The sequence below is a fragment of the Carlito syrichta genome, unplaced genomic scaffold (genome assembly GCF_000164805.1).
Source record: "Carlito syrichta isolate Samal-C Ts95f unplaced genomic scaffold, Tarsius_syrichta-2.0.1 Scaffold94750, whole genome shotgun sequence".
NCBI lineage: Eukaryota > Metazoa > Chordata > Mammalia > Primates > Tarsiidae > Carlito > Carlito syrichta.
In genome coordinates, this window is record NW_007038846.1 from 52,560 (window position 1) to 76,695 (window position 24,136).

A 24,136-nucleotide genomic window follows, 5' to 3' on the forward strand; every position below is an offset into this window, starting at 1 on the left:
GTTCTCCTGCCTCAGGCTCCGGAGTAGTGGGAAATGCAGGTGTGTGCCATCATGCTCGGCTAGTTTTTTTTTTTTATTTTTTGTGGAGAGAAGGTCATGCCATGTTGCCCAAGCTGGTCTTGGACTCCTGGTCTCAAAGGATTCTCCTGCCTTGGCCTCCTAAAGCACTGGGATTACAGGTATGAGCCACTGTGCTTGGCTGAAAATTGTTATTTTAAACCTGTTTTCTTTTTCTTATTTATTTTTTTTTTTTGAGTTGGAGTCTCACTCTGTCACCCAGGCTGGAGTGCAGTGGTACGCTCCTGGCCATCACAGCCTCGACCTGCTGGACTCAGGCAATCCTTCCGCCTCAGCCTTCTAAGTAGCTAGAATTACAGGTGCGCGCTATCACGCCTGGCTAATTTTTGATTTATTTTTTATTTAAGCCCTCCCAGCCTTTCTTCGTGTATTTACTTCCTTATCTTTAAATACCAAGGTGATATGCCTAGTTTTAGATTTTTGTTTTCAGCTTTAAATACTGTTGACTGACCTCCTACCCTGGAAGACGGAAATTGTTCATTCTGCACAACCCCCTGCTCTACGCCCCTTTCTCATCCTTCCAATGCAGTTCCATCTTTAGTTAAATCTGTATTCAGTATTGATGATTTTTATGTGACTATGGCTTGCAGCCAGGTCATAGAGGGTCCTATTAATGTTCTTTCTTGGACATTTTGCTTTACTGGAGTTGATCATTTCTCTTAGTGTACCAGGCACTTATTGTAAGTGTGCCCCAAACACAACCTCCCTTCAATCACAAACACAAGTCTTCCTTCAATCGTTCAAGCTTATCAGGTAACTGGAAGTTGTGTTCTTTCCTTGAAGATATTCTCCCCTGGTATCCTGTCAGATCTCGCCAAGTTGCCCAGGTAGGTCTTGAACCCACAGGCTCAGGCAATCCACTCGCCTCGGCATCCTAAAGTGCTGGGATTACAGGCTAAGCCACCGAGTCCGGCCTAAACCCTGTTTTCTTACAGTCCTCCATGATAACTTAAGCAAATATTTGCTGAGGAGAAAAAAACAGCTTCAATTCATAATGAATATAAGTTAAAACTTTTAACATTCCTTTCTAGGAACAATCTGCATATGTCAAAGCATACTAAATGTAATTCTTACTCAACCCTGGCACAAAAGCTGCCTAAACAGGCAACCTAGAGATGTGTCTCATATAGATAGTTTCTGCTTTGTTGGGAACATGCACCGGTTCTGTGAGACTTGAGGACTTTAAGAAGCCTACTGACTCTACGGCAGCTAAACAACTCACTAGTCATATTTCCAAGAGACCTCAAGTCATTTGTGCACTTGATATTCATTGACAGTTTAAGAAGATACTTTTTAAAAAATGAAAGACTTTGCCATCCTTTAAAAAATTAAGAAAACACGTCTATATTATAAACTTGCTAACCAAGTTCCTTTTCTTCCCTAGTTTTGAATGTTCCAAGGCTTTAACCATTGCTCCAATGTATTAAATGCAAGGACTTGTGCTAAAAGCCACTATGAACCTCTGCTCTGTCTGCTAGGGATGACCTTACCCCCACCCCCCAAGTTTCTGGCCCATACGATCTACGTGCATTGCTCACGCAGGGAGTGAGGGATTCAGCCTCCAAGTGTGTATGCTGTCCACAACCAGGAAGGGAGGTTACTCCACCATCAAACTCATCTTACTCCTCTCGCTCCTGAAGACAGCTGGAGGGACAGGCTGAGTATCCCCAACCCCAACATCTAAAATCCTCCAAAATTGGAAACTCTGAGTACCGGCACGATGCTCCAAGGAAGTCTCACTTCAGACTTCAGGCTTTCGGATGGGGGATGCTCAGCCTAACTGTCAGTATCATGCAGTGTTCCAAACATGAACGAGTCTGATGTGGAAACACTCCCAGTTCCGGGCATCCTGGATCAGACCCTCCACCTGTAATATCCCCAGGCCCTGCACTCCAGGTCACCAGAGCAACCAGCACAGGTGCAGCCGTGTGGTGCCCTAGCGCCTCCCTGGCCTCGGCTCCTGCCTTGCAGGCCCTCTTGGGCTCTCACCTCCAAGGCCTCCAGCAGCTGTTCTCCCGTGGCGATGTTGGGCACATGGATGGTGGTACTGAAGGCATGCAGCATCTCCATCTCCTGAAGGACATCCTTGCGGCTCGTGGTCCCGATGATGAGAAGCTTGCGGCCCTGGCCACAGGGAGAGACGGGAACAGGCAAAGACAGGGCTAGTCAGGGGATGAGAGCCAGTCTGGACAAGGTGTGACAACGCCGTTCATTTAACCTCAGAAATGCAAGTGACCAGGCAACAGAGAAGGAAAAAATTCAAGACTCTGCTCGTGAAAAGCTAGAAACTGGCACAAACATCATGATTCAGAAAGTGGCAACACTGGAAAGCTTCTTCCCATTCACACCTGTGCAACCACAGATTGGTGGGCCTGGGAGCCGGACAGAGGTGCCAAGGTCAATCCCTCGTCAGAGTCAGCAGGTCCAGCGCGCTGGGCACGGGGGAAATGGAAGACACAGGAGGGCTGTGGCGCTGGCCTCGGGCTTGTCACCATAGCAGAGGAAGTGGGCCACCGTGGCTCCCGGGCACTCCACACTTCTCTGTGAGAGGCATGGCTAGGTGCTTTACGGACTGTCTCATTTCATATTTTTCACTTTTTTATTTGCAATCCCAAAATATACCAAAAAAGTGTAAAAACTGTGCCTGGCTTCTGCTACCATTCCCAATTTCCCCTCTCCACAGGCAACCCTTCAGCCCTCCCAGCTTTTCTTCTTGTATTTACTTCCTTATCTTTAAATACCAAGGTGACGTGCCTAGTTTTAGATTTTTGTTTTCAGCTTTAAATATTGTTGACCGACCTCCTACCCTGGAAGACAGAAATTGTTCATTCTGCACAACCCCCTGCTCTACGCCCCTTTCTCATCTTTCCAATGCAGTTCCACCTTTAGTTAAATCTGTATTCAGTATTGATGATTTTTATGTGACTATGGCTTGCAACCAGGCCATAGAGGGTCCTATTAAGCTTCCTTTCTTGGACATTTTGCTTTACTGGAGTTGATCATTGCTCTGACTCAGTGTACCAGGCACTTATTTCAAGTATGTCCCAACCTCCCTTCAATCGTTCCAGCTCATCAGGTAACTGGAAGTTGTATTCTTTCCTTGAAGACATTCTCCTCTGGTATCCTGTCAGGTTCTACATGGACTGGCTGCTCTCAGGTCAGCTGCACAGTTGCAGTTCTGGAAGTCTCCTCTGTCAGGGGCCCCGTATCCTGCCTTCCTTTTATTACCTGTTGCCCACGTGCATATGCCTACAACCTTCCTGAGAAAGGGTGCAAGTGAGGTCAAATTCTAAACATCTTGCGTGTCTGCAAATGCCTTTATTCGGCCCTTAGTATCCTCCCGTCTTACACTTCAGTTTGGCAAGTTATGGAAAATAAGGTTAGAGATCATTTTTTTTCTCACCATTTCAAAGCCATTACTCTATTGCCATAACTTTTTAGCCAGGATTGCTGGCTAGAAGACCAGCGCCATCTGATCTCTGCACCTTTGTTTCCAACCCTCTTTAAGGTAGAATTCTGAGAATCTTTTCTTTATCCCTATGCGCTACAATTTGAAAATTATGTCTCTTGACATGTGCCCTCCCCTGCTCACTCCACAGGCATGAGTTAAGTCCTTTCTCAACCAGGACCTCTGACACGGCGCTTCTGGGAATAGCTCGGGCTGTCCCCTTGAGGTGTCCTACCTCCCTTCCCTCCAAGTCCCCTCCCCAGGAACCTCCAACAGCTGGACACTGGTCCTCCGGGACTACTCTTGCCTAGTTTTCATTTCTTTTGCTTTCAAATGTTTTTTGGGTTGGCATCAACTTTGTCTTCTAACCTCTATAGTAACTTACTTCTCTTCCTTTTTTTCTTTGTTTTTTTTTGAGTTGGAGTCTCACTCCGTCGCCCAGACTGGAGTGCAGTGGCTACTCCTGGCCACCGCAGCCTTGACCTGCTGGGCTCCGGCAATCCTTCCAACTCAGCCTTCCAAGTAGCCGGAACTACAGGCACACACTACCACGCCCAGCTGCTTTTTGGATTTATTGCAGAGATGAGGTCTCGCTAAGTCGCCCAGGCGGGTCTCGAACCTACAGGACTCAGCCTCCCAAAGCGCTGGGATTACAGGTTGAGCCACCAAGCCCGGCTAACTTACTTCTATTTCTAAGAGCGCTTTCTTATTTTCTGAATGCTTTTTTAAACTGCATCCCAATTATACTTCATGAATACAATGTCTTATTTTAGATTTTTGTAAAGATTATAGACTTAAAAAATGTTTTCTTCTGTTCCCTGCTTTGTCTCTGCTGCCTCTGGGTTCCTTCCTTCCTTGTTTGGTGGAGGCTTCCTCGAGTCCAGCAATGGCTGGGTGGTGTTCGTGTTGAAGAGTTACACTCATGCCTGGAAGCTTTGGGTCTCAGGGTTTGGCTACAGGATGATCAGACCAGACCTAGCTGGTTACTGGGGGGGAGTCCCCTCAAAGGTCAGCCTGCATAAATTCTTCCCAGAAGTAACCTTCAGTCTCCTTCCTGAGGGCCATAATGCAGGGTGGCCAGTGTGCGGGGGGAGCTGAGGTCTATGGATCTGACCCTTACACAGAGACGTCCCCTAGTCCTTCTAGCAAGGCATCTCTTGAGAGCCGTGCCTCAGTCAATGTCACCGAGAACCCAATGCTAGGATTATCCCCACCATACAGATGAAGCTATCGAGTCTCTCAGATGTAAGTAACTTGTTCAAGGCCAAATAGCTAGTAAGTGGTGGAGCCAGTATCAGAAACCAGACTCAGACCAAAATCACATATTGACTCTCTACATGCAGAAAAATATGTTTATGCACAAGTTCACTGGAAGATTGAGGAGGAGTGAGTTTTGAGTCTATGGCACTCGGTTTATGATATATACACAATCTACAGATAAGTCTTTACTACAATCATGAAATCTCTTCATGGTGCTCAGAAACTCAGGACGTTATAGTAAATGTACTCGTAGGAAAATATGTTAAGAAACTGAAGATGAGGTGCTGAGCCATTTTCACTTGGGCTTTGCCGACACGATCCCACCACCCGTGGGGTGTGTGGACTTTCTCACCTTCACTCACCGGTTCTGTCCATCTCCTGTGCCCAGAACGGACAGTGCTCACCATAAAAGGCACAGCTGGTCTGGGTTTTGTTGGTTTGCTTTTTTAAGAGAGAGAGAGAGAGAGAGACTCAAAGGCCTTTCAAAGAAACACAGTCAAAACTCCCTGGGACACTCAGCCGTCGTCACAGACAACGGTGCCAAGACTCTGAGACAGAGGATGCTTGGGATGTGCACAGATCAAGGGCAGCCATAATGGTCTGAGGAACTGACTTGCTGAAAACAAGACACCCACCCACAGGCATTTACCAAGTTCCTAGATGAACCAGATCAGGCCTTGGAGGCAGGCAACAGATACAGAGGCAGCCCTTGGAACACAAATGGAAAGGAGGGGGTGTGCCAAGGATGCACACCGCCCAGAGGGACAAGCTGATGCGCGAGCTGAGTGTTAAGGCTGGGTGGCAAGTCAGGGAGGTGCTGGGGAGGCCATCCTAGGCTGGAGGGCAGCGATGCCAGAAAGCTGGGTGTCGGGGAACTGCAAGCAGGGAAAGACACACATATCTACCGGAACAAGGAGGCAGTGTCTTCATCCTTCCTCATGTCTGTGTCCACACAAGACCCCGACCACGAGCTGGGGGCCTGCCCTGAGGGCTGACAGATACCAGTGCACACGCTGGTGCAGCCTGCTTCCCCGGAGCTGGCGTCCCACAGCCATGCCTCACACTCCCTCGCCTGCCCCTCTGCGGGACCACGCTGGGCCCGAAGACCATCTCTGGCATGGAGGGGAAGCATCCAACTCGTCCCAGAAGGCTAGACTTCCCAAATCGCGGCCACTCCCCTTGTGAAAGCCACCCACTTGCCGCCACTCCGCGCTCGAGGGCACAAGAAGCCTGGCGGGGGTGGGGGGGGCCACCAAGCAGGGAGTCGCTCGCAGTCCCCGGGCTTTCCTTCCTGTTCAGAAAGACTGCAGACGTGGCAAAGAGGTCGCAGACCAGGCAAGCTCAGGCCTCGACTTGTAAAGCGTCATCCTTAAGAAAACACTGAAAAACATTACCGAGTTACGAAGCTGCACCGGGTCATCCGGTGGATTAACTGGTGGCGATACTCGGAAGGAAGTTCACCGTGAAGGCACAGCTTGCAGGGACTCTCATGCTCAGTCACACGGGCACGTATGAGGGGAGCAGCTGCCGGCAGCGTGGGCTTCGAGAGGCAGGGCTCCACCCTGGGGAACCGCCGCCTTGGCCTGGTCTTGAGTGCCCGGAGCCGGGGCCCTGGGCGGAAGTGATAACCTATTTGGGGGAAAGTTGCTCCCAGCACGGCTCAGATGCAAGGGACTATCTGCTGATGGGATTATGAGAAACATTGTTGGAAGGTCAAGTATTAGTTAACTCATTCTGGGCCATAGAAGCACTCAGGTGAAAGCATCTCCATGACAAAGGCAGGGCTCAGTCAGGTGTCGTCCCTGGAGTAGCGCTTCCATACACGGGGAGAATGAGCCAGCATGAAGCAGCATCTAAGCCTTCACCACACAAAAGATGGACCAGATAATCCACACCCTCTCGGGGGTCCTGCCATTGACCAGCCCAGTCAACTGATTTGGAACAAAAGTTCATGCAGGAGAAAGCTTTTTTTCCCTAAATAAAACTGCCACCGATATAACACTGTGGTGAAATGGAAGAGCTGGTTTCAACCTATGAACAAAGTCAAGTCAATTACGCAGCAGAGAAAGGTCATTCTTCCCGTATCATTCAGTGCCCCCAAGTATAATATGTCCTCGGCATGAAGAATTAGCCAGAACAATGGAAAACCCTGGCGTGGATTAAGGAGCGAGTTTAAAAGTGCAACTCACAACTGCTGTGTGTGTGCTGTGGGCCTTCACTTTATTTTCTGCTTACTAGAAGGCGATGCTTTTGTAAAGGAGAGTGAACATTTTCAGAACATCTAGGATGTGTAAACCTGGTAAGTAAAGACGAGACAGACATCAGCCCATTGGGGCACTCACAAGAATGCTCTCTTTAAGGAACTTGTGGAACTACAGGATTTTGACTGTGCCTTCTAAGGGACCCTAATGTAGCAGGCCCACGACCAGGGAGTGACCACGGTTGCAGGAGCGCGCAGTAGGGAATGCTCCCTGGTGCGGGCCGTCTGGGCTGCCTGTGGCACTGCAGAGGCCCTGACGAAGTGCAGCCAGGCCTGCAGGGAGATGGGTTAGGTCCTGAGTGCTCCTGTGTCCCGCAACAAGGTTGGAACGAGTTTGGTGTGGGCAGCCAGGAGGAGGAGGGCAAGAACGCAAAGCGAAGGAGCCTTTCTCCACGAAGCAACTGGAACCAAAAAAGGTTCCCAAGGAAGGACCGTGACAGGGACAGTCTGCACCGGCGGGTCTGCCTCCCACAGCCTGCGAGAAGCCCACCTGTGGACGGGCCAGTCCTAGGACAAACGCCTCAGGAAGGACGCCGTACATCCGGCGACATCCTCCACACACGATATCCTCTTGAATGCAGGCCCAGGCTGGTGAAGCGTGGAGGGGCAGGTCCAAGTGACAGGTGGCTGGGTGCTACAGACACGCACAAACTCCGTCATCACCGCAGTGTGATGGGGCGGGTTACTTGGCCTCTTGGCCCCTGTCTCCTCCTCAGCCACAGAAGGCCATAACAAAGCCTACCTATCTGAGGGATCAGAGCACACGGTGGGCGTGCCAGGGAGGGGAGGAGGGCCTGGACATATGTTCAGAACAAGCAAGGACGAGGAAGCAAAGTCTGAGAGGAGGCTGGAATGAGTCCTTAGCCTCCACGAGGTGAGGCCGGGCAAGCGAGGAGCAGGGCTGTGACCCCTCTCCTTCCCACAGTGGGCACCGGGCTGGCTGCAAGTGGAGCAGGAGGCCCCCTCTGCTCTGGGACGGGGAGGGCAAGAGCCCGGCCTCCAGCTTCATGAGTGCTGGTGAGGCCAGAAGAAGCCTGAGGCTCAAGGTCAAGCACCCCCCCCACCCCCGCCTCCCGTCATGGCGTGGCTGCACAGAGCCCGAGGACGTGTGGTGTGGGGCCTTGGTGAGAGGTGGCACCTTCCAGGAAGGGCAGGGCCAGGCGGGAGGTCAAGGCATCCTGCTCACCACCTCGTCTCCTGGCTCCTCGTCTCCTGGCTCCACTCTGACCAGGAAGGCTTTCCCATGTTTCAGCCTGGCTTGTGTTACTCCATGCAGGCCCTTCAGAAGACTCTGCCTCCGCTGCCATCTGTCCACAGGCATGTCCTGCTTCTCTGCGCCCTGCAGTACCGGCGCACGCGGGCCTCTGCCTGGACATGCTTGCCAAACTCTCCACATGGGTCTGGACCTCCCAGCCAAGGACATGCTTGGACGTCCGCTTTCCCAAAGGCCTGTCCACCAGCACACCTCCACGTGGCACTGCAGCCCCCAGCACACACCCTGGCGCCCCGCTCTGGCCCGGCCTGCCCTCCCTTCCGTAGCAGGAACCGCCTTTCACATACGCCTGTTCCTCGCGATAGGCGAGCCCTCTGTGTTGTCTTCCCTCCATGTTGTCTTCCTGCAGGAGGGCAGGACTGATGTCTGTGTGGCTTCATGGCTACATCTAGGCTAGCCAGGGCTTTATACAAGCTGCAAAGCTAATCAACATCCTTGCTTCACTGTTACATTCTTTCTTCTGGTCCTAGGAAAATGTACACTATCCCAAGTGCTCAATAGACAAATAGCTAGCATTTCAGAGATCTCCCTTCCTGGGTCCACATGCTGAATGCTATGATAGCAACCCGTTTTTAGGAACATAATCTATGTCATGTGCTGTGGCTCATGCTTGTAATTTCAGCACTTTGGGAGGCCAAGGAGGGAGGACAGCCTGAGCCCAGGAGTTCAAGACTAGGCTGGACAACATAGCAAGACCTTGTCTCTACAAAAACAATCAAAAAATGAGCTGGGCATGGTGATGCGTGCCTGTAGTCCCAGGTACCTGGAAGGCTGAGGAGAAAGAATCGTTTGAGCCTGGGAGGGTGAGACTGCAGAAAATAATCTAGAATGAGTGGCATATATGCTTCATGCCAAGGCTGGTTTAGTTCTCTCTTAGCCAACTGACTATCTATTGGCAGAATAAGACAGACATCTCTAGCAGAGGAAGATAAGATTTGCTGGAAGTCATTCATTTAAGTCAGTGAGATAACAAGTACTATTAGCACCTCCAACTCTAGGCTTCCTGTTGGAAACCACTGGAGCCTGGACAGTGGAGGGGGAGGGATGGGCCTCTGCTTGCACCTCCGAGGTCACTTGTTCAAATGTCTGGAACCTCTTCTTCTTTTACCTGCATGTTTAAGTTGAACACCAAAGGAAGGAGGTTTCAGATAAATCATGCTACGACTAGGGGACAGCGCTACTCAGCTCCCATCAGTGCTTGCCCTGAAGCACATTCTTAACCTGCCTCTCTGACATCCACAGTGCTCAGGACAGGGGACCGCAGGAGGGGCACAACACAGGCAGGCAGGGCACGAGAGACTCCATTTAATAATCTCACCACTATAGGCAAAGGCAGGTAGCCTCATGGGATTAAAGAACATTCGGTGCCGATTTACGAGAAAGATACCAGGCGACCAGATTTTCACACTCAGAGTAGCTCTTAAGACCTGAAAGTCACCCAGTCCTCCCCCCACCTGCTGTAATGAGAAGCCTGGGGAGGGGTGGCGCTGTCCCTCCGAGGCGCTCATGACCTGTGAGGGAGCTGACACTAGGAATCAACACAAGGCTTTTATTTGTGCACTTTAACCCGAAGTTAGGGGACTACCCTTGCCCCCGCCCCAAATCAGAAAAAATGGTTCAACAGGGTGAAGACAACAAACACAGCTGTGCTCTCAACACCGGGACCTCACCTCTATGCCAGTGCTCTCAACGCCAGGACCTCACCTCCATGGCCACATGTGGGCCTTTGAGCAGCCCCTGCTCCTGCACCCACCCCAACCTTCCCTGCCCACTTACTCCCGGCGCCATGTGCCCCGCTGCCTGGCTCTAGTCTGGCCATCTTCTCCTTCCTAGCTTGACTCCTGCCGCTGGGACTTGTAACCGCAGTGTAAACGCTTTCCAGGGCTTCCAGCCAGCCTGAGGGGATCGCACATGTCCACGGTCCACATGTTCACGAAATGCCTCTTCCCATCTCTGCTCCTTTACTCCATGCTCCCGCGGGTCCTTAGGCCCGGCCTTTCAGAATGCAAATTTACCATGTTCAGTAACGGCACCTCACTACTCTGGAGGCAGTGTGCTAAATAATTTCAACTATCCAAAATGCAGCCAAGAACCAAAAATAAGTGAACACCCTCTAACTTATAGGACTGACTGAAAAAAACAAACAAGTGAGGTTTAAGCAGCTTCACATACAGGTGGGAGTGCCTGGGCCCAGCACACGGACAGGGCCACGAAAACACTATTTTAGTGTCCTTTAAGATCAGAACAAAAGGACTTTCAGGTGGAAGGAAATGCACTGCACGGTGTCCTGTGTACATGCACGTGGTGCACATAGTGTACTGTGTTCATTTTCACCCAACAGGTGGAGGCGAGGGGCGGCCCACGAGTTACGCATGGCCTTGCTCTTGTCAGAGTGTGTCACTATCACCACATGACACTCAGAGCCCTGTGGGCTGCCTTCCTTGGCTCCCAGCAGCTGGAAGCAGCAGGTCAGAGGGAAGCATCAGAGGCAGGCAGACAGATACAACCCACTTGGCCTCTGAAGCAGCAGCCGGCAGCAAACCCCTCTAGAAAAGAAAAGGTGCCCAAAACTCAAACCCCAGGGCGCACGGCGGCCCCGATGGCTGGGCGGTGCCTACACACGGTCAGGCTCACTCACGAGCACTGCTGGCCTGTTGGGCCTCGCCAACAGTCCCCAACAGCATCTGCCACGCGCAGCTCCAGATACCAAGGATGCATGTAGCAACAGTGTCTTCTTAAGAAAGGCTGACATGACAGCAGGAGTTCATCAAAGAGGTGAGCTTTGGTCATCTGCAGAGGGAGCCTCTGGTTTCTTCTGTTCTTCCCTCGGGGAAACCTAGCAGGTCTCATGCAGCCTGAGATAAGCAACTGTACTCAAAACTGCCAGGCGCGGTAGCTCAAGCCTGTAATCCTAGCACTTTGAGAGGCTGAGGTGGGAGGACTGCCTGAGCCCAGGGGTTCGAGATCAGCCTGGGCAACTTGGTGAGACCACGTCTCTACAATATACCAAAAAGTTAGCCGGGCATGGTAGCACACACCTGTATTTCTGGCTACTTGGAAGACTGAGGCCGAAGGATCACCCAAGCCCAGCAGGTGGACGCTAAGTTGGTCATGAGTGTGCCACTGCACTCCAGTCTGGGTGATAAAGTGAGACTCTGACTCAAAAAACAAAAACAAAAACAAAAAAAGAACTGCCCCTGGTGTCCACCACTCTGTATGTAAATGACCAGCCCTTCCTCTCCCTACGCTAAAGTGCCAGGACACCTCAGCATGGCACAAGGGCCTCGATTAAAAAACAAAACCCCTAAACCCTGTAGTCGGCGGGTGAATGCAGTTCCCTTTGCCCCATTCTCTGAGCTCCAAGCACCTCACATGAGCAAAAAGCTGCTTCCTTCTTCCACATGGGGCCCAAATGTGGGACATATTGGCACTAATAAAGCATCGGGTGTTTTTCTGAGATTCAGACCTACCTGAGCTGTACCCTGACCTGCTAATTCTTCAGAGCAAACTTGGCCCAGGCCAGGGTGGGCTGCTCAGTGGGCAGAGGCGGCCGGAGGTTAACGCCATTTGCCCTTTACCTGTGCACGCCCTGTGCGCACTGCACAGGTGAACAGGGGTCCTGGACGATAAGCCCTCTGAGGGCAGGGGCACTGTCTCATTCATCTCTGGGTTTCTATGGTGTGGAACAGATGCTTGGTAAATGCACCTCCAAATAACAACAGATGTTCCTTACAGTGGCATTTCAAATTTGCATGTCAAAATAAATACCTCTGGATGGACAAGCTTTGTGTCTGGTTTCCATGAAACTCAGGACTACTGTCATTTCTAGGTTGGTCACCCTAAGTCACACTGGCATTCGCCTGTCTGAAGCTCAGCCTGGAAGCACAGCCCATAGTGGGTTCCTGGCAGGTATCCCGGGATACCTGAGAGGCAGGCTCTTTCGCTGTGCCTCAGGACCACAGGGTGTCACACAGACGCGGAACCAAGTCAGTCCTCAACGAACAGCCAAGGTCGAAAAGACAGATGACAGAGAGATGAGCCTGGACACACAGGCGGACGCATGTAGTTTTGGTGCTCAAACAGCAGTATAGCAGCAAAGCCATGGAACTGAGGAGTTGTGACAGTTATGCAGCTAAGCTGAAAATGAAAACAGCTGCATACGTGTTAAGTGTTTACTTTTTCCTACTATGAAAGTAATATATCCTTGCTGTAGAAGATCTGTAAGAGACAGGAAACCATAAAGCAGAAAAAAGCCATCTGTAATCCCACCATCTACAACAGAGCCGTTGTGTTTAGGACTGAGAAGCAACTTGCTTTTATTTTAATTTTTAATTTCATTCTTTGAAACACGTCTTTCTTGTGTATGTTTAAGAACAACCATCGTCTTACAGAATGACACGTCTGCACAGACCCGGGAGGGCTCGCACACTGCCATCAGCAGGGCGTGTGTTCTGGAAGTTGTGGTCAGCTGACAAGCTGGCACCTGCAGTCCCCAGGCCCCCTCCAGCCCATCTCTACCTGACTACTCCACCACGTGCAGTATAGAAGGTGACCCGGGCCAGCCCCTGGAGATGACGGTTGCTGAATGGGTGGGCCCAGGCCCTGTCCCACTGTTTCCCACAGTCTTCCTCTCCCTCAGGAACGGTCACTGCCTCCCCAGGCCCAGTAGGTGCGAAGAGGACTGCTGGGGAGAAGCATGTTCCCGCCATGCTGCCAGGCCTGCCCCTTCCACGGGGCCACTGGAGTCTCAGGCTGGGCACTTTGCTGCTCTTATTTACTTTTTGTGTGAGGAAAGACAGAGTCAGTTTGCTTTGAGATGAATAATTAACTAATAATTCAGTTGTTCTTTGCAGCTTATAAAGAACCCCAGTAAACATTTATCCCAGTTAATCCTCACAAGTTTTATACGATTTGCAAAACTGCCTCCATTTTGCAAATGAGAAAATCAAGGCTTGGAAGTAAATAACTGGATTCAAACTTAAGCCCTCTGGTGTTAACCCCTGAGCTGTTCTTTACACTGTAGTTAGGACCCACCATCTTGGAAACACCCGTCCAACACATTCATCTGGGTAGCCCAGGAGTTAGGGAAGGTAAGATCCACAGGTGGTGGCCAGAGCCCTCCTGGGGAAGAGCCCTCTCTGGTCCTCCGCCTGAGAGGCACGCACAGCTGTCAAAGCGATGAGGGTGCAGACCAAGTGGAACTTGGGAACAGTGAGGCTGGTTCCAACAGACATCAGGAAAACTGGTGGACTGTTCGGGGCAGTTGAGAAGGCCCCTCTGGGCTCTTACCCAGTGGCTACGATGTCACGTACCACAAACCCCTGGGAAATCTCCAGAGATGAGGCTCTTGCCTTGAGGATGGGAAGGCGGGACACTGTGATGGGCCTTCTGGGGTACAACAAGTGAGAAGAGTGACAGGGGTCTGCGGGGAAGGAGGCAGGAGGGCCAGTCCCGGGGCCGAAGACCGTGAGACTGGGTCATGACCTTGGGTCTCACCATCAGGTGCCCTGGTCTGCCCTCCTCATCCAGGCAAGTTCTAAAATGCCTGCCGCTACTCCCTCCTTCCTTGTACAACGCCCAGGCCAGGTATTACATCTCAGGACTTCAGGGAGTGAGAGCTGGGAGGTAGCTGCTTTTCCCAGGGCTCCAAGTGAAGGATGTGGTGCCCATGCTTTCCAGGTGGGAACCCATTAACACGGTATCTGTGTGTCTGCGGTTTACAAAGGGCTTCACTCTACATCTCAGCTGGCCCTCTGTGGGGCAGATAATGCAAGAGGAACGGTCTTCATCCTACAGATAAAGTCACAGACACCAAGAAATGAAGGGACCAGTTCAAGGCTACAAAGCCAGGGACGTGCGAACTAAGAGCTAAACTTGGGCTTTCTGACCTAAGTTCAACACAGGGTTCTGCAGGGAGGGTGCTCATAACTGGGGTCGAGGCACCACGGGGCACCAGATGCCACAGTCCACACGTCTCTAAAGCCAATGTCATGATGAGTTATTTAAGGCAATGGGCCAAAAGAGGACATTCAGGCTATGAGAAAGCATTCCATCTCAGCACCGTCGGCATCATCTGATGGCTAAATTTAGATATTCAGTTTCGAGTTATCTGAAAATGGTGTCTGCATGTATATATATACACTCATGTATATGTACATACATACGTTTATATATATACATCTTGTAATCCACCGTGGTATTACTTAATACCTATTATAGATGCACTTCACCAAAACCAAACTCTACTGTGAAAACCTGGTTTTACTTAGCAGATATCTATAGGAATTCTTCATTGAAAGATTCACCAAATTTCTTTCATTATTTTTTGGAGATGTTTGAATTAAACTACACGTGTATTATGTATGTGTCTGCATATATACATATTCAACTCACATGGGACTTTCCAAGAAAATCTTCTAAACTCAGCAAAATACACCTAGAAGATTTTTATAAAATCAAGTAACTATCTAGAGTATTCAGTGTCACGGACTCAATGGGAAATGGGCCACTCATCCACCACCAAAGTTTTTAAAAATAAAGAAAGAAGTCCAGTGCAAAAGCCGCTCGCCTGGCAGCATGGCTCCACCCCTTTCCTGAGTGGTTATGTATCCTCCTGAGTCACGCCGTAGTCACCAGCCAGGGTTAATTTTGGACAGGTATGTGGGGAGACGCTCATGTCTGGGCCTGCACGACCTGGAGCAACCCAGAGCCCAGAGTTGCCTGACATTGCCAAGACTTCCCAACAACACACCTGAAGGGAGACCAAGCTGAGATGCCACAGAGGACTGCCACAGAGGACTGTGTAAGGAGCCACTAGCCTGAGGCCAGTGATGTCAGGACAAGACCTGGGGGGACAAACATGACTGCCCAGCCCCCACCGAGCACGCACACAGGTTCTCACTGGCTCACACCTCACACCGTCAGCTCCAAACTGTATTTCTCTCTCGTTGACGACAGTTCCAGGTGCTAGGGTAGTGAGGAAGTCACCTCTCCAACAATGTTTTAGAGTTTAGCCGAGACACCAACGGTGGTCAAGGCTGAGCTCTATCCGCTGTGGGTTTAGGGTGATAGCCTTCTTTGGTGACAGCTTCAAGTTTCCAGCAGGTGAGCTGCTTATCAGCTCCCATCAGCCGCTAGGCAGGCTGGGCCCCTAGCCACTGGGGTGGCCTCCGGCTGGTGTTTACACTGTCCATGTGCCACGATTTGGAAAGGTCGGGGGCGTGCCGAGCCCAGAGAGCGTGGCCCCGTCACCACAAGCCCGTCTGGTCAGACACAGACGTGGCCTTCCAATTCAATCCCCAAAGGTGCCAAGGGAACCTGGCATTGTATAGTCGGTCTAATGGACTTCACTGCACTCACACTTGCTGAGGAAACCAGGAAGTCGGGTCACTTACAGCCTGAGGACTTCCTCTTCAGACACTTTGTCTCCCAAAAAGAAAAAGAAGGAAGGTGCAGGAGACACCCCCGGGGAACAAGGCACAGCCCACAGTGCTGGGCCGCAGAGAGGGGCTACCTGGCCTCCACTCACCACTGCCTCCTCCGGACACCATGATGGGGGCTTTCCTCCTCCTATCCTGAAAAGCACACTCCCCTCCACTTCCATAAATTTGTGAAGCTTGAAAAGAGCCCAGTGTCATCGACAAAAAGAGCCGGCTTTGGGAGTCTCACTGGAAGGAGGGGTATCTTCAAGCGCTTGCTGCTAAGCCGGACATTTCCTAACACTGGACAAATTGTACGTCCAGCACAGGAGGGTGAGCGCAGTGGTCTTTTACCCTCCAAGCCAATTGTTAGCTTTTCACAGGAATCAGCAGGGAAGCACATGTGAACCTCTGTGTGCCGGGGCGCACCCCCAAGCCTTGTGTGACTCTGCATGTAGATGAAGCGGCCCGGAGCTTTCTGAGCTGCGGCTGCTGCGTTCTCAGAGAAGCCCTTTTCTCCTGTGTGGCTCCCTGCTGGGCCAGCCCTTTTCAATTTCTCTATCCCCCTCGATCTCTTCTGCTGCACAACACAGGGAAACTGGACTGAAATAAAGACCTAGGGAACATGTTTTATTTTCTCCTGCTCAATCCATTTTAGAAAAGCTTTTAATTGGTTTTAAAAAGATGCTAAACAAAATGTGATGATGTTTCTCAGTCGTCACAAACCACAGATACCACTTTTTATGTTTTCAAAGGTCTAATAAATCAATCATGAAATTAACTCTACGGCTAAATTTAAGACAAATCCACTGAATACCAGGTTCACTAAAAATCTATGCATTTACTTAGAAAAAAATTAAAATTCAAAGAAAATTATCCTAGTAACTGAAATCTGACTTGAATTTTTAGTTCTACGCTGAAAATCCAAGACCAAGGCAACACAAAGGGAGAAAGGAGGGCTTGGGAACCAGGTCTAATAAGCCCGTTTGCAGGGGCGGGGGTGTGGGGGAGGGGCAGAAGAGAAAGGGGGTATCTGGAGCTGGACAACATAATGCCCCCAAAGGGATGCTTTTATTTGAGCATGTGCACACACGCACACACACTTTGGCTGTGGGAAAGCTGCAATGACAACAAATGCAAAATTTAGGACTCTGACTGATAACGACAGTTGCACTGCATGCAGTCACAGCTCTTCCTTTGAAGGAAACACGCCCACAACTTTTCTGTCTTCTTTTTCTCACCAGCGATAAGCAGTGACCACCAGTCTATGCATCTTGACACACTCAGGTGCACAGACTTTAAATATTTAATTGAAAACATCTGAAAAGCCTACACGATAATGGTTTGGTGAGGTGAGCGCTTCCACTCTGGGATAACAAATACTCTTGACACCTAGCCAGTTTGAGAGTGTCCCCTTATTTTCTTGAGAGAATGTGAACTAATTTAAAAAAGTAAGGCGACCCGGACAAAGCCTATCTTTATTTTGTGAGATATATGCCAACCAGAAATGTCGCAAGCATTCATTCCTCCTGCCTCTGACCGACTGATCCAGCAGGTCACCTGGCAGTTCAGGGCAGAGTTGCCAATCCTGATCAAGGGCAGAGAACCCGCCACTTCTGGTCACTAAGGCAGCCAGACCGCTCCCTCTTACACGACACAATCCTACCTTCTTCCCCTTCAGTCCTTGGAGAAATGCATCGACCCCTCTTTAATGATCCAATTCCTGCTTCTGGGACATCGCCCTAGCAGGCCATGGCCCTCGAATGCCTCCTCCTTACTTCTAACTCGGCCCACAGGTTTCCTTTCCTCATGTAAGTGGATTCTGAGATCGCTTTTTAAACACGGAAACACTTTCGTGAGATGATTTTCAGTGCACACAGTTTACCCACTTACCAAGGACAATGGAGTGGTTTGGGTATATCCACAGACATGTGCAGCCATCACCAAAATCAATGTGAGGACAGTTTCATCACCCCCAGGAGCAGTCCTCTAGTCACCGGCCGTCAATCCCATCCCTCAATCTCTCCAGCCCCTGGCAACTGCTAATATGGTTTCTGTTTTTCTAGATTTGCCAATTCTGGACACTTGCTGTAGCTGGAATCATACAACACCTAGCCCTCTGTGACTGGTTTCTTTTGCTTGGCATGTTTCAAGGTTCATCCATGTTGTAGTATGTTCAAACACGATTCGATTATAATGGACACACCAGATTTTATCTGGGGTCATTTGGCTGTGAATCACACTACTGTGAACATTCATGGGCAAGCTGGCGTGCAGACCTCTGTCTTCACTTCTTTTAGGTGTACACTTAGGATTGGATTTGCTGGTAACTGAACGTTTAAACTTCTGAGGAACTGTTAAAGACTGTCTTCCAAAAGTTACACGATTTTCACACTCTCCCCAGCAGTGTATACGGTTCCAATCTCTCCACATCCTCATCAACACTTGTTATTGTCAGACTTTTTGATTCCAGTCATTCCAGTGGTGTGAAGTGAATGGTACCTCACTGTGCTGGTTTTGATTTGCATCTTCCTGATGACCAATGATATTGTGTATTCATGTAGTATTGGCCATTTGAACTTATTTATTTCTCAATGTTTTCACTCTAATCATACTCTAAATATAAACCTCAGCAATGCTAAAACACTTAAGCACACTAAAATGAGAAGACACTTAAAAAATCTATTTTTCGTTGCTGAATAAGCTACTTGTAAGGCAGACACGTATAAAGCACTATGCCAGATGCTATGAGACGTAAAAGCATGAGATCATGTTCCTCCCCTCAAAATGTTATCGTTACTTTCATGAAAATAGAAACAATTATTCTTAAACCTTTTATCACAATGTTGTTAATATTTTCTGTTTACTTCTGTTAGCATTTTGGATGACTAGTTCGCAGTCAAAGGGTCTATCTCTGTTTGAGTCAATGTGCACAGTATTTAACAATGTAGACAAAGAAGTATAAAACAGCACTTCCTTCTCCCAAATGACTTTTTTTTTTTTTTTTAGCAAAACAAATAAGTAGCTTTATTAAACAAAGAACAATACACTCCCCAAAAGGGATAGTGGGCAGAATCAGCCTGCAGAAGCTCCTGATTATGCCCCAACTATTGCTGAGCTATATCTTTTACTCTTAGGAGTACTGAGGGGTGGGTTTTGGGGTGGTTTTTTTTCCAGAAATAGGTGGTTTGGGGACTGGGTTACTATTACTCCTCCTTCACATCAGGTGGGGAAGTTCTAAACCTAATACTGATACTGTCAGGTGTATGATGGGAGTGGGAGGCTTCCCTAGGGTAATTTTATGTTAATAATATTATGTGAATAACAAAGGTGCCTGGCCTCAGTGGTTCAGCCTGCAATCCCAGCATCCCAAGTGACTTTTAGCACAACTTATTTTTAACCAGGAAATTGAATATTATGAGAAAAATCTAAATGCCCAGAAGTCTCCCATTCAGATAATTTTGAATATGCTGATTTAATAAAAAGACTTTTTGTATGTGTGTATGGTATATATAGGTACTGGGGAGATATGATTTATTTTTGCTTCAGAAACTTTCAATATAGTATCTGTTTTGACAAAAATATCGAAAGAATCAGAGAAGGGAAGAATATACCATACACCCTTCTCTAACTTCACCCTGAGTATAAGTGAAAAGTCTAATGATTAGGTGTGATGATTTATGAAAAGATGCCTTCAAAGACCATCCACAGTGCATATATGTAGCAAAATCTGCAATGCTGCCGTAGCTTGTGTTTCTTTTCACTACTCTAAAAGTTAAAATACATGTCTGTTACTGCAATTATTAAATTAAAAATTCGATTCACCAACATAATGTCCAATGTTGTCCTTACAGGTTCGTTTACATACATGTCTAACTTCAACCAGGCAGAATCTGAGGCGTTGAAAAAGTTGGAGTTTAACCCCTCAATGTCTACCTTTGGCTGGCATTTCACCCAGGTTACAGCACACAGTTTCAGTCAAGAGTATTTGTGTCCTGTGGCGTAGACAAGCACGCTCTGGCAGCCTCCACGTGGTCACCATATCCAGCTTTCACAGGCTGCTTTTAAACGTGTTAAACTATTAAAACCACCAGTCTCTAACAGCCACGTCAGTAAAAATGCAACCATGTGAACCAAGATCCTGGCTATAAATTCACTCAAAAATATCACATGACACAAGAGAAGTAAAGCAAGATCATCTGTAAAAATTTAAAAAAATTAAACTGCCCCAAACACAAATTTTTAGGAAAACCTAAGAAATGGTAAGCGAGATACACGAGAACTTGTGTCCACCTTTACTACGTGAGTGTCATGCTTTTGGGAGGCGATGGGCGCAGAGATGGGTAACACCGTGGAGAACTTGCAAGATAACAGAAGACAACACTCACAGAAACCGGGGGACTTCGATATCTTCAGAAAAAGAATGGAGAACTTACGTTAGAAACAGTCTACCTTAAGGTGAAGACCAGACCAGATGACCTGTCAAGAATCCCTCGAATGACACATTTTTATATGTTGATGATAATCTACCTATTTAGAGAGAGTACACCATTGTCTGCAATTTACCAAAAAAGTCTATGTTAAAATATTCTTTATTACTACTATTTTTTACCTGAGGAGGTGCCTTTTTCAGTAACACAAGAAGAGCCTGCAATACAAGATTGGAGAATCGAGGGCCAATAGGGACATAATCTGGAAGAGAAACACACTGTGTTTAGGAATTCAATACACATATACACATGTTCCAATATTCAGAGCTTTCTGCATAAGAATAAACAGCCCTAAATAATGGTCATACAACTATCTATAATAAGAAAAACATCTCCCATAACCTAAATGGTTAAAATATTATATAAGAACCTAGATCTGCACTTTTTAAAATTTTTGAGATGGAGTCTTGCTAGGTTGGTCTCAAACTCCTGGGCTCAAGCAGCCTCCTGTCTTGGCCTCCAGAGTAGCGGGATTATAGGCACATATCACTGTGCTTGGCTCTATAAGTTTTTTGAAAAAGCTTCTAAATATTCATTGAGTTAATGTAGACATTTTGTCTGAGTTTTTATAGGAACAAAAACAAAAGCCACCCCAGGTGTATTTACCAAGCATTTCTAAGAAATTACTACAAACTATGGTGATTCAGGATACTGATAATGCCAGGCAACGGTAGAGGGGAAAGTGAGTAAGTAAGGAATGTTAATAAAACCGAAGTGATGGCAGAGTCCTAAGACAGGCCCTCAGACGGCATTTCTAGAACCTTCTATGTTTCGGGCTGAAAGACTCAGCCTCTGCGTCCTCTGTCACCGCACATGCTCCCTTGTCTGTGCTTCGAGCTACCAACAGGCATCAGCCCCTGGAGTCCAAAGTGATCCTCTGCTTCTGAATGTCCAGTACACAAGGCACACTCTACTGTGCACTGATTTTTGCCCATTTGTTATACCAGACAGGCAGTATCACATTTTTCTGAGACCCTAATAATTCTACTACAGCAGTAGTAAGGGCTCAGCAAATGCAAGTTGAATAAATGAACAGTACATACAGATAATAACTGTTCATACAAGTGAAAATATTCTCAGAGGACACACATTCCTGACATCGCAGTGTTGCTACGACCACACATCTCAATTGTGTTCAGATAAAGGACTTTACACAGAGCTATAAGTATGTGCCTAAAAGCTTTAAAAGAAATAATCCCATAAACTGGGCTGAGATGTAACAAACATAGCGGACCAAAAGCCCCAGTCACTAGGTAGGACTAGCAATTTAACAAGACCTCACAGGTATACCTACTTTATAAACAAAACCGACAAAACATAAGAAAATAAATAACAGAGGGCCTATAGCAAGTCTGAAAGTCACGGGGAAATGCCGTACGAACAGTTAATCTGAAGTCAGGACTGCCCTGACATGGAAGAAGAAAGAAGGATGAATCAGGTGTCGGGCAGGACGTCAGATGTCTACTAAGTCACCAGGTGGGTTTCTAGCTCAATATCATTTATCACTCATCCTGAGCTATCATTATCCTGAATCTATGCTGGACTGGTTTAACTTTACAATGAAATAAAATGCAGAGTTGCAACACCTCTCCAGCATTCATGGTAGTCTACGTCTTAGGAGCCAAGAGCCAGGACCAAGCCTCATTCCCACTGCACTTTAGGGGCACTTCAGTAGAGGGGCTGCTTAATATGTATCTCAGAAAACTGCTCCAGAGCGCTTTTCACTCTCAAGATGTTTTCAACACTGACAACCCCACTTCTGCCTTCACAATTGCTCTGTGAGACAAGCAAAGAAGGGGTCATAGGCCCTCTTCTGCCGCCGAGCATGCACAGCTTCTGCCCCAGCCCTGGCACCTTAATGGATCCCACCTGGTCCTGACCCTTCTTTCACTAGTTCTGTTGAGTGAACAACAGGACCTTGGAGCCACAGGCAACTCGGAGGTACTTGGGAGCAAATATGTTCATCCATGAGAATGACTCATCAGTTTCAAACAGTATGAGGACCTAAATCATTTAAAATATAAAAAGAACGAGGCCAGGTTCAGTGGCTCAGCCTGTATTCCCAGCACTTTGGGAGGCTGAGGCAAGTGGACTGCCGGAGTCCACAGATTCGAGACCCAACACCTGATTCATCCTTCTTCCTTATACCGTCCATGTCAGGGCAGTCCTGACTTCAGGCTAACTGTTCGTATGGCACTTCCCCATGACTTTCAGACTTGCTATAGGCCCTCTGTTGTATCATAGACTCACCGTACCCCTCGTATTAAACCAGACGGCAAATTTGGCAAGACCTCATCTCTACAATAAATCAAAAAATTAGCTGAGTGTGGTAGCGCACGCCTGTAGTTTCAGCTACTTGGAAGGCTGAGGAGGAAGGATCGCTGGAGCCCAGCAGGTCAAGGCTGCGGTGGCCGGGAGTGTGCCACTGCACTCCAGTCTGGGCGACGGAGTGAGACTCCAACTCAAAATAAATAAATAAATAAGTAAATACAATATAAAAAGAAAGAAATGAAAATTGTGAATCATTTCTCATAGCAAGAGACAATAGTAGCTTGAGACACACAGGAAAGCGGTTTATGATGGGGGCACAGTCAGGGCATATTGACATGGACGTGATCACTGATGCCAGATGGACAGAGAATGGTGTAAGAAGGCATCTGCTGTTTCCTCGTGCAACATCCAGGCCAGTGCACGGCATGGCAGCACCAGGACTCACCGAGCAGTCTCTCGATGTCATCCACAACCACACAGCTGAGCTGGGACTTGTATGCGTCATCGAAGATCTGCAAGGAAGTAGAGCCTTTACTGTCTCGGGATCACCACCTCCATGATCACAACCACTTCCAAGGTGTCTAGTATTAATTCTTGAGCACGACCTAGAGTCACAGCAAAACGCTAGCACTGCAGGCCCAGTAGGTGGTGCCTGACAGTCGGACCAGGGGACAGAAGACAGGCCAAGACTGTCAGCACTGGGGTGTACGGGCCACACCTGGCAGGGGAGGCCTGCCATCACCGTCCCACGGCCAGTCCCATCCCACTGATCACAATGGTCTCTTGCCTCTAGAAGAGCGGGGATAAAGCTGGGTGCCGTCTTATTTATTACCTGTGAGACTTGTGGTCTCTTTAGGCAGAAATAGTCCTGAAGGATCAGAGTCTCATCAACTCCAATCAGACCATAACAGCAAAAGAGTTTACAAGAGAATTAAAATGGAGTACGAAGGATCAGACAGGTGGATGAAAAGCCAGACAAAAGGTAAGAAAGAGTGCACTGTCGTAAGACAGCCAAAGAAACGCAGAGGAAAACAAGCAGGGAAGGAAGTCACTCTACCATGGCAAGGAGGTAGCAATCAAGCAGACAGAAGAATTAGCTTGTGCACACGTTGACTCTGAGTGCCCAAGGCCTTGACACTAGCCTCTTTGGAAACAGAGGTTTCTGTTCTGGAGACCTTGGCGTCATGAGTAAGAATTTCTGTGTCCCAGACCGATCCCTGATGGATAAGTAAACTTAGTGTACCAAGATGGCAAAATCCACCCTGTCTAATGTACGCCTTGCTTGGCATGGCATTATACTCCTTAGTGGCTATCTCTGAACCACAGAAGATTTGGAATAGGAACAGAAGTAAGGTAAATCAGACTCATTATTTTCCATATTAAGTTAAAAAAAACCATGTACTCTTGGTCTTTGAAGTATTCCTAACAATTAAGGAAAGTTACTGGAATAGAGTCTCAGCACCACGATCTTAATCTGGTTCTGTGTTCCATGTTTCCTGGCACAAACACGGACAACACTTTCTCCAGGTATTTAACAAGGCCAGCCCCTCTAGTGGAAAGGTTTCCTCTGCACCAGCCCCTGCAGACCTGCTGCCTTCCCACACTGCCAAGTCCCTACCTGTCCTCCATCCTCAGTTG

At 48.4% G+C, this 24,136-nt stretch overlaps 1 protein-coding gene across 1 annotated transcript in view; it reads right to left on the reverse strand.

Moving 5' to 3' along the window:
- Positions 1–24,136, reverse strand: part of NSF (N-ethylmaleimide sensitive factor, vesicle fusing ATPase) — a 138,868-nt gene that overhangs the window by 5,483 nt on the left and 109,249 nt on the right. The window contains exons 16-18 of the mRNA XM_008061589.2: positions 22,944–23,010; positions 20,350–20,429; positions 2,068–2,202 (exon numbers count right to left, since the gene is read on the reverse strand). Coding sequence (XP_008059780.1) covers positions 2,068–2,202; positions 20,350–20,429; positions 22,944–23,010 — 282 coding nt within the window. The remainder of the gene's footprint in view (positions 1–2,067; positions 2,203–20,349; positions 20,430–22,943; positions 23,011–24,136) is intronic.